General features: G+C 49.2%; 4 protein-coding genes across 4 annotated transcripts in view; 1 reads left to right on the plus strand and 3 right to left on the minus strand.

Annotated features, from left to right (window-relative positions):
* The window catches only part of Pmar_PMAR006533 (centromere protein a, putative), a gene marked incomplete at both ends in the record, with an annotated part of 5,244 nt that extends 162 nt beyond the window's left edge, over positions 1–5,082 (minus strand). Inside the window, 20 exons of the mRNA XM_002767098.1 lie at positions 5–23; positions 82–147; positions 196–247; positions 300–385; positions 490–549; positions 580–687; positions 844–994; positions 1,041–1,089; positions 1,166–1,300; positions 1,365–1,422; positions 1,452–1,517; positions 2,564–2,626; positions 2,691–2,864; positions 2,938–3,015; positions 3,059–3,142; positions 3,186–4,323; positions 4,479–4,591; positions 4,635–4,703; positions 4,876–4,953; positions 4,996–5,082. Coding sequence (XP_002767144.1) covers positions 5–23; positions 82–147; positions 196–247; positions 300–385; positions 490–549; positions 580–687; positions 844–994; positions 1,041–1,089; positions 1,166–1,300; positions 1,365–1,422; positions 1,452–1,517; positions 2,564–2,626; positions 2,691–2,864; positions 2,938–3,015; positions 3,059–3,142; positions 3,186–4,323; positions 4,479–4,591; positions 4,635–4,703; positions 4,876–4,953; positions 4,996–5,082 — 2,734 coding nt within the window. The remainder of the gene's footprint in view (positions 1–4; positions 24–81; positions 148–195; positions 248–299; positions 386–489; positions 550–579; positions 688–843; positions 995–1,040; positions 1,090–1,165; positions 1,301–1,364; positions 1,423–1,451; positions 1,518–2,563; positions 2,627–2,690; positions 2,865–2,937; positions 3,016–3,058; positions 3,143–3,185; positions 4,324–4,478; positions 4,592–4,634; positions 4,704–4,875; positions 4,954–4,995) is intronic.
* A 375-nt stretch (positions 5,083–5,457) lies between these two features.
* On the minus strand, positions 5,458–7,051 carry Pmar_PMAR006534 (conserved hypothetical protein; the record flags this gene model as incomplete). The annotated part of the gene is made up of 10 exons (XM_002767099.1): positions 5,458–5,517; positions 5,728–5,863; positions 5,909–6,000; positions 6,045–6,141; positions 6,191–6,293; positions 6,334–6,450; positions 6,497–6,548; positions 6,598–6,714; positions 6,766–6,832; positions 6,885–7,051. 10 exons carry the CDS (start codon positions 7,049–7,051, stop codon positions 5,458–5,460), a joined length of 1,008 nt encoding a protein of 335 aa, XP_002767145.1.
* A 57-nt stretch (positions 7,052–7,108) lies between these two features.
* Positions 7,109–8,438, minus strand: Pmar_PMAR006535 (conserved hypothetical protein). The gene is made up of 8 exons (XM_002767100.1): positions 8,344–8,438; positions 8,206–8,295; positions 8,066–8,159; positions 7,966–8,024; positions 7,640–7,763; positions 7,529–7,595; positions 7,320–7,478; positions 7,109–7,268 (listed from the first exon to the last, which is right to left on the minus strand). Exons 1-8 carry the CDS (start codon positions 8,417–8,419, stop codon positions 7,215–7,217), a joined length of 723 nt encoding a protein of 240 aa, XP_002767146.1. The 5' UTR covers positions 8,420–8,438; the 3' UTR covers positions 7,109–7,214.
* A 2,039-nt stretch (positions 8,439–10,477) lies between these two features.
* Pmar_PMAR006536 (gag/pol/env polyprotein, putative) overlaps positions 10,478–11,163 on the plus strand; it is a gene marked incomplete at both ends in the record, with an annotated part of 5,046 nt that continues 4,360 nt past the window's right edge. The window contains one exon of the mRNA XM_002767101.1: positions 10,478–11,125. Within this exon, the coding sequence (XP_002767147.1) occupies positions 10,478–11,125 (648 nt within the window). The remainder of the gene's footprint in view (positions 11,126–11,163) is intronic.

Below are 11,163 nucleotides of genomic sequence, written 5' to 3' on the forward strand. Positions count from 1 at the left end.
ATACGACGGACGAGACGAATATCCTGTGAGGAGTAGTAATAATAATATCGCTAGACACTAGTACTCCAACATCATCATCACCTTAGCCATCAATGTAACCCGTTTGGCATGGACCGCTACCAACATTGCATCTTCGAATAGTCCCACCTACCAACAGGCCACCATCTAAGCCATGATAGGACGACCCCTTATTACAAGGTAAGCCTCAGCTGCTGTTTGTAATGCTATAAGGGCCTCACGGGACCACCTGTTACAGAAGTAGCATACAGGATAGGGCATACTACCAAGATAGGTACTACCTCCATTCCTCTCCTGCAAATAGTAACTGTATTTCACGAACAACTCTGGCGAAGGGGGCCTTCGGGACCAAGAGCTCGGTAGTACGCTGAGTATACAGTGGTGATATATACACGTATAGATGATAAAAGAAGTGAATGCAATAACCGTATGGACAATGATGACCACCCCAGCATGGTCATCTCATATTACTTGGAATTGACGAATCTCCTTCAGGGCTTTCGTGCCAGGGCGGAACCTCGAGTTACCATTCTACGGAGAGCCCCATAACCTCGTGCCTACCTCCGTTTCTTGCCGCCTCCTTCTGACACACCACCACCACGTCCTACCCTTTTCCCTGATGTACTCCTCTTCCTCCTCGGAGGTGGCGGCTGTTGCTGCCTCGGTGCCCTATATGCCCAACAGCATTCTAGATTCACTATCACCAGCCTGGCCCCCCACTACCGCTTAGGACTTATCCTCCGTGCTGTTGGAGGCGTACCCCTCATCTGTAAAGCTCCCCTCATAGGACCTATAATGGCCGCCGTCAACCGAGACGCCGTTCACCCCCTGATTGGCCCTACTCCCACGAAAACCGCTTGGCGGAGATCGCCCCCTGCCAGGTGGCGGTGGTGGTGCCCTCTTCGGGGTAGGTACCGATATCGGTGGGCTCATTGGGGAGCTAGATGCCGATGATGGGGCCGCCGCTGGGGAGGTCCTAAGGGGCGGCAAGGTAGGTAGTAAACTGCTACTATCAGTCGTACTTGGCCGCAAGACGCCCACTCATCCCTGGGGTACTGCCCATCCGCCCACCTGATAAGTGAAGCATTAGACAGGCAGCATATATCCAGTAAGAGGATTTGCATCTACCCTTGTAGCAGAGGCCTACCTCCTGATGATGATCGACCAGTCATCCTACGAGGTGGTGGTGGTGGAGCCCTAAGGGGGCTGGGGACGGTCTCTGGTGGGGTCATTGGTTCACTTGACTCGGATGAGCCAGCCCGTCCACTCCCTCTACTGCTCCCTAAGAAGGAGCAGGCAGTGGATGACCAGTCGATAGCGGCGTCCCCTATGGGCGAGGGGTCTACCTTGCGAGGAGAAAAGGGCAGAAAGGCGGGATAGCATATATCGATAAAATGTGAAGGGCTGATGATGGATGATACCAAGACACTCACCTGATCGTGATGATCTTGACGATCTTGGTATGGCCTCTTGTTGACGCGATCGTGATTGCATCGTTCCTAGGAATATCTTACTAGCCTTACTCCTACGAATCATATGCATACATATATGAACACAACCCTTTATCAATGCATAAACATGATGTTGTAAAGGAACGGTACGACTATGGAGAGGATGCGAGATGATGAACACCGAGTCGTTTCCCGGCCGTAGTACGGAACAGGACCTCCTCTGCCAACTGTCCCTGTTACAAGCTACTACTGCGACTCCCTATCATACATAGGTAGATGGCTATTGTCATGCCCATGTCAGATCATACTCATAGTCCTTACTAAGGATTACTAGGTGGAGTAAAAATATCCCTAAGGACTCCTTAGGGACATTTTTACTCATAATACCTCTCTCCTTCACCAAAGGACTACGTTATTCCTCTTCCTCCTCCTAGGCTCTGGCGAACTATATACATTAGAGCTCCACGGCTGCTGCTGCTGCTGCTGTGGCTGCTCGGGATTGAATTATGAGTCAATGGACGGGCGAGTAGATAGCGAACGATAATTAATACACTGCATTAATACTACGAATCTTGCTGCGACATGCTGCTAAGAGACGACGCATTATCAGCCTCGCTTACCCTCGGGCCATGCGCAGATATCAAATGAGCTGCTTTCAGCTTCGGTAAATACATCTCCTGGGAGCTGTTGTCCATAAAAGCAGTATCATCGCCATATCACTGAGGAGTCCTCAGCGGAAGTCTTAAAGCTCATGGGCAACAGCACAGCTACTCACGAGATACCCAATAATGAGAGGATGCCAACGATGACAGTATAGTACTTGTTTGGACTCTTTTCGCCCACAAGTCAGTGGCCTCCGCGGTTCACCCAACATTTACGCGACACAAGTCAGTGGGGCATCTCGAGAACCGTTCATGTACATGCATGCTCAACGTGTTTATACTCACCATGTACATCTTCCATTGGAAGGCTCATGAAGAGTGATTGACCCACAGGGGGCGTCGTTGTTGTCACAGTGATGGACGCATCTGTCCAATAGGTGGAGACCCCTGGACCTGAATATAGTCCCGGGGATTAACATCCCCGCAGCCTACTATCATAGAATGTCGTCTATCCGAGTTAAGAGGTAGTAACGGGAAGGGGAGGGAAGCAGTGCCCTGAAGAAAAGCTCCACTCACAAGCACCACCACCAGGCAGTCAGATGCCACCACGTTCACTTACGATTCGGGGTTGTATACCAACGTAACCTGTCGAGGCCTGAAGTTGCACATGACGTGGCATCTCAAATACAATACCATCAAGTACGCTCGAGACGAGGGATGAAGCCCTGGACTGCCTTATCTCAGGCAGCGGCCCGGCGAAAGACCGCCTCGACATACCCTTTGGGGCCTCTACCTGTAACCATACTATGAAGAGCCCATGCAGCCAAAGAATGTGATACCGGTGTACTCGACATCGTAGTCCGTACAGTGGTCGGTCCAGCATCCCCTCTTGCTGCAGTAGTAAACATAGTACCAGCGTTTGGCACCCAATACGCCGATGGTGGCTAAAGACGTCCTCATGTACGAAAATATCTTTTATAATACTACCTGTGGAAGGCCCAACTGAGCAGACGACCTCCGTCCTACGTATGGTACCGATACTGAGTACGATCTACTCCGTTCTGCCACTACCTGAGAGGGAGTAACAGCAAAGTTATTAAGTGTGGCCTCCTACAGGCATGTCCAGGACGGTCTTGGGCTTTGCCTCATTCACCACATTGCTAGCCGATACCACTATGGGAGGTGTAACAGTTACTGTATCCACCTCCCCCTCATCCGGTGACACAAAGCTGTCTTCAGAGGCAACCACATCGGGTATAACCGTCTGGGGCTGCTGCTCCTCTGAGCTGACGCCTTTGCTCGGCTCGTCTCCCTCCTTATCATCAACAGCACTGTGAAATATTTCGGCGACTCCAGCTGATGCCATCATATTCTTGGCTTCAGTATTATGCTTTTCCACCAACGACATGACGGCCTCGAGCGCTGCATTAAAGTCTTTCTTCTTCAAGGCTCCCTTGCAGTCCTGGTAGTTTGTAGGGACTGTCTTCGGTGTGATCGAATCTTCTGGTCTGTCACTGGTCCCTCGAGGGGTATTGCTGGCCACTGGAGGGGTATTGCTGGTCCCTCGAGGGGTATTGCTGGTCCCTCGAGGGGTATTGCTGGTCCCTCGAGGGGTATTGCTGGTCCCTCGAGGGGTATTGCTGGTCCCTCGAGGGGTATTGCTGGTCCCTCGAGGGGTATTGCTGGTCCCTCGAGGGGTATTGCTGGTCCCTCGAGGGGTATTGCTGGTCCCTCGAGGGGTATTGCTGGTCCCTCGAGGGGTATTGCTGGTCCCTCGAGGGGTATTGCTGGTCCCTCGAGGGGTATTGCTGGCCCCTCGAGGGGTATTGCTGGTCCCTCGAGGGGTATTGCTGGTCCCTCGAGGGGTATTGCTGATCACTCGAGGGGTATTGTTGGCCACTGGAGGGGTGTTGCTGGTCTCTCGAGGGGTATTGCTGGTCTCTCGAGAAGTATTGCTGGTCTCTCGAGGGGTATTGCTGGTCCCTCGAGGGGCGTTGCTGGATCGTCGAGGAGCCTCCTTAACATGTTGATGGTTGTCGCTAGATTTTCGAGGATTTCTATTTGTGAGCTGTCGAGGGCTGTTGTTGATCTTGCGAGGTGTGAGATCGGTAACAGATATCGTCCAGCTGACCGGTGAGGGACGAGTAGGGGACTCCATACTCTGAACGGGATGCCTTATCATACCACCCCAGAGGACGCGACTGACATACTCGGGAGGAATCCAAGGAGGGCCCCTCTTCCCCTCTGCTAACCTGCATTATCGACATCAAGTTATGCATAATAGTGCAGCACTGACCACATGTGAGACCACTGCCCCCTCTGACGCTTTTTGCCCTTGCCTATGCTGCATTGCAGATGACGCACTGAACAGGACGATGGACTGCTCAACAATACTACACTTGATAACCTCTGATCATCATCGAGTCCTTTATTGTGTTTATGAGATTCCATGTGACGACTAAGTGCCATGACTAGCTCCTCCTCATGTGCCCTCATGAGAGCCTCCTTCTCCATCTTGTGCTGTCCATGACTACTACACTACCACGACCACATAGGTGCTTACTTTAACTTTTGTCATCTTCACCCACTCCTTAACTCTCGCCAGTCTGTCAATATACTTATCCCGTTGATCCTAACAATAAATCAACCTTCAAATTCGCACGTTCACAGTAGTACTAGTAGTAGGACCAGCACTACAATATGTATTTGACAAGTGTACAACAAGTCCTCCTTAGAACGCTCGTGGAGTTACTTCATTGTCACCAACACATATAGCATATTTCCCCATACAGGACACTACCCACCTCCCACTCATGCCTGGACGCTCGTAGGTCTCGAACCTCCTTACTCAGCTTGTGGTTCCTCTCATTAGAGCACGATAACTGATAGTATGCACACAGACTACACTGTTAAATAAAACATACCTCAGCCTCCAGCTTCTTCACTTTGAATTCAAGGGCCACACAGCGCTTACAGGCCATCATCACTTCCTCAGCGGCATCTAACACCATGCAATGTTCACAATCTGCAAAGGGTGATACCAACCTGGTGACAGTTCCCCAACACCAATAGGTTTCTGTGGCAAGTGAGAGCGTATAGAGCTCAGGGCCTTCCTTATTTTCATCGTCAACATCTGGTTAAGAGCAAGGCTGTGCCAGTAGTGATAGTCCAAGTGAGCACCTCTGGTGACACTTCACACTCGGTGACTGCACCCGCGAGATGAGTAGTCCCTTGTGAAGGACGAGACACTGGGGAACGATGAGTCATGGTAAAGCTATCGATTGGACTCAGCAAGGATGCCCATGGATAACCAAACACCTATTAGGGCAACAACAATAGCAACAACCATTGCAGACACATTCATGTCAACCCAAGGGACATGCTCCTCATTTCTTTTTCTTTTTTTTACCCTTGCCGCCCTTCTTCCCTTTGCTCGCTCCCATGGCCTGTCACCACGATTCACTCCATACATGCGGACCAATAACAGCAGGAGCATAACCGAAGACTCTCAGCAAGTTGAGAAATAATCAAGTTAGAAGTTAGAAGTTAGAGCAGGTTAGAAGTTAGAGATAGCAAGTTAGAGAGAATATGAATGATAAAGAACTTCTATGAAAAGAGTCATTTCGGAGTAGACAATACTAGTCCTCAGCTACTACCTGTTCCAATGCCTCCAATGTAGTAGGAGAGCACCGCTCCGTGACAAGGACCTCCTTAATGTGGGTCGACCCTACCAATCCCTGCACCACTCGCTTAGCCCCAACATCAGTGAAGAAATTAGAGCTTAGATTGTATCTGTAGTCAAGTTAAAGGTATGCCCACACCCATCGAGCGTACTACCGTTCTATCGTTAGATTCTCACGGAAGACTCTAGTAAGTTCAAGCAGTAGCCTCTCATCCTCGTGGATCTTGTTATCAGCAACATTGATAGCCTTGATTACCACATACTCATTAGTATAGATCGAAATGTCCCTACCTTGAGCTTCCTAGCCCCCCGGAATCCACGCGACATGAGCTCTAGGAACCCCACACTCTGTAGGTTGTTACCACGAAGATTGAGATCTTCTATAATACTAACAACCAAGTCAAGTACACGGTACATCAGAGTATCGCTATACTCACCAGTTGACAAAGATGAGAATAAGGGATAAGTGCTGAGCTCCTTCCGGGCCTATATCACAGTACTGTAAGCTGAGGCCACGTATTGATCCGTTCTGGCATAGACCTGGAATAGAACAATCCGACAATTGGAAGCTAACAGTTACCCTCTGCCAACGCCTCGACACCAGCACTGCCAAACTTGTTGTAGTCTAGTTTGAGTAGGGTTATGAGCTTATACCCATTCAAGCTGAGGGTCCGCCCTAGTATAGCGCACCCGAGACCTGAGAGGACTCTACCTATACAGTAGAGGGCTGCAAGGTTACTTACTCGTCACTCCGCCATCAGTGATTTGAAGATCCTCTACTATACAACCACCGAACTAATTAAGTAAATATAATAATAAAGCAAGCCGTGACAGGGGTTAAGACCTTAGGGTTAACAGGCATCTCGAGATACTTGCAAACACTCCGTACACCCTCGTCCCCCATATCACACTTCCACAGTCTCATCGCCTTCAACTTATTGTAGTTGGACTCTCGTAAAGCCTACATCCGACAAATCAAATGCCAATACATACCACTCCTCGTCGAACTCACCTCACATACAATCCTAAAGGACATGATGTCGTGTGGACCATTGAAGTTCCAGGCCGACAACTCTTCCCTGAGCACGACCCACGCATCGATTTTAGAACATCCCCATTGCTACGGCATACCCTTCTTCGACTATGGTATTTATAATATTCTCCAGTTGGGTCAGCTTGGGCACTTCATAATCCTTCTGTAGTTTCCTTAATGTCTTGACGAACTCCTCGAAGAGATCGACCTCGTCCTCCTGCCCTCCAGCACCCTTCTTTGGTGCTGCCTTCTTCTTAGGACCCATGAATAACTCTACCCCACCCCGTAACGAACATTAACAACGATAAAGCAGTTAGTAGGGGAAACAAACAGGAATAAGTAACAGGTGTAGTAGGTATGCGAATAGTAGACGACAAGCCGAAACGGGGAGGCTGTTGCTACTACTGAGGGCGGCGATTAATGATAAATTAAGAACTCGTCGGTTCCGGTTGGAAAGTGTACATCGACGACGATTCTGCGCTCTAAATAGGAAATTATCATCAGACTAGTCCGGACCAGACACCCTAGCCTACCGAATCAGTTGGCTCTGATGATGATGAGAAACTGCTCATGCTGCTGGAAGAAGAAGAAGGCTCCCCTTCAGTTTTCTCCTTGTGTGGCCGTCCCCATAGTCCGCCAAGACCAGAGAGCATAGACCCATCCTTAGCTGCCTCCTCAGCTGTTTTCTTCGCCTGAAAGGTCCCTTATTCACGTAAGACTATGTTGGTAGCCACACTACTACCGCTGCGTGCTTATCCTGATACTCTTGTACTAACTTCTCTTGTTGCATTTGCATCAATGCTTGTTCCCTACAATACAACAATACTCCTACCCTCTCAGTCTCTACTACTACCTTGGTGTTTGTGAGGAGCTCTTCATCAGCAAGGCTGATACTCCCTCTATAATGGCCAACAATATGCCACCTACAACAGCATTCTTGCTTGCTGTCTTCCATCCTCCTCTTGCTGCTAATACACCTACACAAAAAGATACCATACCCTGCACTGAATAGGCGGCGCAATGGTCCTCTCTTCCCCAAGCTGCTCAGAGACTATAACTGTCTATCTTAAGACTATCATTCACACGACTATTCACCATACAACTCTATTCACGCCACGATAAGCATGTGTTATTGCTCGTGAGAGTCTCAATAGTGTCACTATCCTCCATATTAGCCACCTCCAGTGAGGAATCCAGACGCAATAGCGTTCCAATGATCATCCCTCTGACGGATGTACCTTCAACCAGGATTACATGTACAACGATTAAGAGATACTACTGTAGACTGCAATCAAATGCCGAAAAGGTACCACCCCAAACAGCAAAACTACTGCCTAGAATCGGTGCCCGTGTCTTGGCCGAATACAATGCACCTATGTAAGCCATGAGACTACTCCTTAGCACCTGCATCACCCTTACCATGCAATCGTTCCCCTCGAGGGGAGTTACGAGCGCCTTTCACAAAATGCCATAGGAAACCACCAACACAACCCATACCAAAGGCCCCACCTAAAGACGACTTTAATACGACGACTAAGTGAGCATAGGGAGGAGTACCAAGATCCTCTACGATCCTATCTGGACAAGGCTCCCTGGCAGCATCACGATCTGAATCACGGACCTCACGTGTCATATGATGGGAAGGAGCAGAAACAACAACACCAAAACGTCGATGAAAAACTTAAGATATGTGGCATCGTGTATCCAGTATGAACGCAATCCTCTTTAAACAGGGTAACAACTTAAGTTGTGACTACAAGAAGAACATGGGACTCACAGACAAATCGATGCTCCTGCTACCATTAGCTCAACAGAACCATGGTCATCTTAAGGCCCTAAACAACAGCGACATGTTGAGAGTCTTGCTTTACTTAATAGTACCATCAATGCCCCTAAGGGCAGTATTGCCCTTCCCTGTAAGAAGGGGCATCCCTTCACTGTTGCCATCAGTACTATAGGACGTGTAATCTGTTCAGAAGGGTATGATATTCCCACAGTTAGGGAGATAAGTACTACCAGAGCACTCGACCTTCTGCTCCTCAGACAATCGTAGAGTGTATTGATTAATGAGAGTCCATAACGCAATGTTCGCGCACAGGGTAGCGCCCAAGCCCCCAAAGAGGGCTTTTAACCATACCTATAGACATGGCTAGTACCCCATAGGGTAAATAAAGAAGGTACCGACCAAAGTGGTCCTATGCCATAGGGCACCAGAAGCTCTAGCCTCTGCAGCTGCCAGGAAGATGGATATCGGCAGAGCGATTACCTAAGGCCAATGCTGTCGGCAGATTGATTGAGTATATCCTCCCTACAATAGCAAAGGCCAGGCCTACCATGAACCCTCCTCTGAGCTGATGAAGAAGCGCTACACTAAGGTCGATAGCATACTGTAGTAGGTTTACAAAAGTGGTAGTCAGCACCACGATGAACTCTATCGTGTGGATCCGTCACGAATAATGGACGATGACCTAACCAGGCGGGAATGCTCATAGGGGACTCTGGCAAGGATGACGGTTTTATCCTTAATGGTGACCTGTAGGGATCAATAGAGAGTGTTGATGGAATAAAGCCTCACCCGATGAGAAGATCTCTCATAGCAAGAGAAGGGGAAATGACCCACGTTACAATGCACGTTACAATAGCAGTGATTATGAGGTCGCCACCTAGAGTATTGGGGAACGCCCAGACTCCTAAAAGAGTTACAATGTCATCAATCCTAAGTAGATGATAATCCTACTAGTGGCTAGTGCTTTTTCCTCACTATACATTGCCATAGCCAGGAGAGCATTGATAGTACCCGATATGGCAGTAGTGATGATCAATGTTATCAACTGATAAGGATGGATAGCAGTGTACAGTAGCAATGCTCATATCCTACGAGATATACTCCCCATGAGAGGGTAATGGTAGGAGGAGAAGGGGCAGTGTGAGATGATGAGGTAACCATCTCCTAAGCAATAAGAATCGCTAAACTACCAGAGACGGAAAATGGAGGACGTCGGCAGCCTCGGCCTGCTAGTTAGCTCGTGATACTCTGTAACTGGAATCTTCTGTAACTTTCCCATCTATATTTTGACCTAAAAGTCGAGAACCTCGTAGATTCTAGGAATGGATCTCCCGTCATGCCAGTGATGGTCATAAGAGCATCCAACACGCGCATTCCTGTTGCTGCTCCTCGACGACAACAACAACGACCGGACCAATTCTTGAAATCTTGCCTTTTCCCAACGATCAGGGACCCATCCAGGGGCATATTTCACGAGCGTCCTGTGCTGGACCGGGCCTGGGTGCGTGAATATGAGTTTGCGTTCATGAAGATGAGTTTGCGTGCAAGGCTCCATCCAGCGGCTTCACCCCGTGTTATCAAGAGTCTGATCGATCGAGTATAACTGTGCTATAGTTCTATCATTATCTGAGTTATCTCAGTTCTTCTTCGTTTATTTATCTTCGTTCGGTTCGGTTAGAAGATCGGTTCTATCGACCTTCGGCTTAACTGTCTTGACTTACCTCCGTCTTATATTTGTGGTATCGATCGACAGTAACTAAATACCCTACAACTGGCTAGGGCCACTACCGTATCACTAAGTTAGCTGGTATACTACGAGAGCTGGAGTCGAGTTGGCTTATCTAGTTATAGCAGTGAGATATCGATTTTGGTACAATCATCCGAGAAGAAGTGACTACTAACGTCATGGATGCCAATGATCCGTTGTTAACGAGAAGCACCGAGGCGGGGAACCGCCCGGTGGAAGAATCTGGTTCGCCGCCGGCGTGGGCTTGGGAGCTCCGTGGGCAAATCGAGCACTTGGCGGGCATGTTCAACGAGTTGAGCTCGAAGTTAAACTCCTCACCTTCGATAGGGCGGTCAACGACCGACGTTCAAGGTGAGGATACGGTCGACACCGCTGTCAGCGACGATCCCAGTGTCGAGGAGCACCGAACCTCCTTACTAGACTTCGTCGGGGTGCAAGGGGTGCCGACGAGGGGAGGTCAATGTCGTCGAGGGGTTGACATAACGAAGGTGTCCAAGAGGGCACGGAATACTAGAGCTGTCACTGGAGGGCCCTTCATCGGGGTTGCCGATGCCAGAGGGTTCATCTGTTTCAAGAGGCAGGTGAAGAGTTTGCCTGAGATCCAGTTGAGTGGTCGGTATGGACCTTCAGAAGAAGATGAATGGGCATTCGAGTATTTCTACGTGAACCACAACGTCAGCGAACCCCTGAGACAGTTAATTAATGATACTTGTGCGAGGAACAAGGACCTCACGTTCAAGGCGAGAGTGCTGACTATGTGGAGTGTCCTCGAGAGCTACTCGGACGGCACTGACGAGATGTCATTGGTGAAGCGATGGGGAAGCCTTGGGTTGCGGCCCTGAGG

The sequence above is a fragment of the Perkinsus marinus genome, assembly GCF_000006405.1.
Source record: "Perkinsus marinus ATCC 50983 genomic scaffold scf_1104296971186, whole genome shotgun sequence".
Taxonomy (NCBI): Eukaryota; Perkinsozoa; order Perkinsida; family Perkinsidae; genus Perkinsus; species Perkinsus marinus.

Bases quoted from the DNA above. Each gene is read 5' to 3' on its own strand.
- Pmar_PMAR006535 (XM_002767100.1), bottom strand. From the start codon at position 8,419: ATGACACGTGAGGTCCGTGATTCAGATCGTGATGCTGCCAGGGAGCCT. The intron at 7,764-7,965 runs GTGGCTAATATG...CTTTTTGTGTAG, and splicing joins GTCTGGATTCCTCACTGGAG to GTGTATTAGCAGCAAGAGGA. The intron at 7,479-7,528 runs GTAGTAGTGTGG...GGGACCTTTCAG, and splicing joins ATCAGGATAAGCACGCAGCG to GCGAAGAAAACAGCTGAGGA.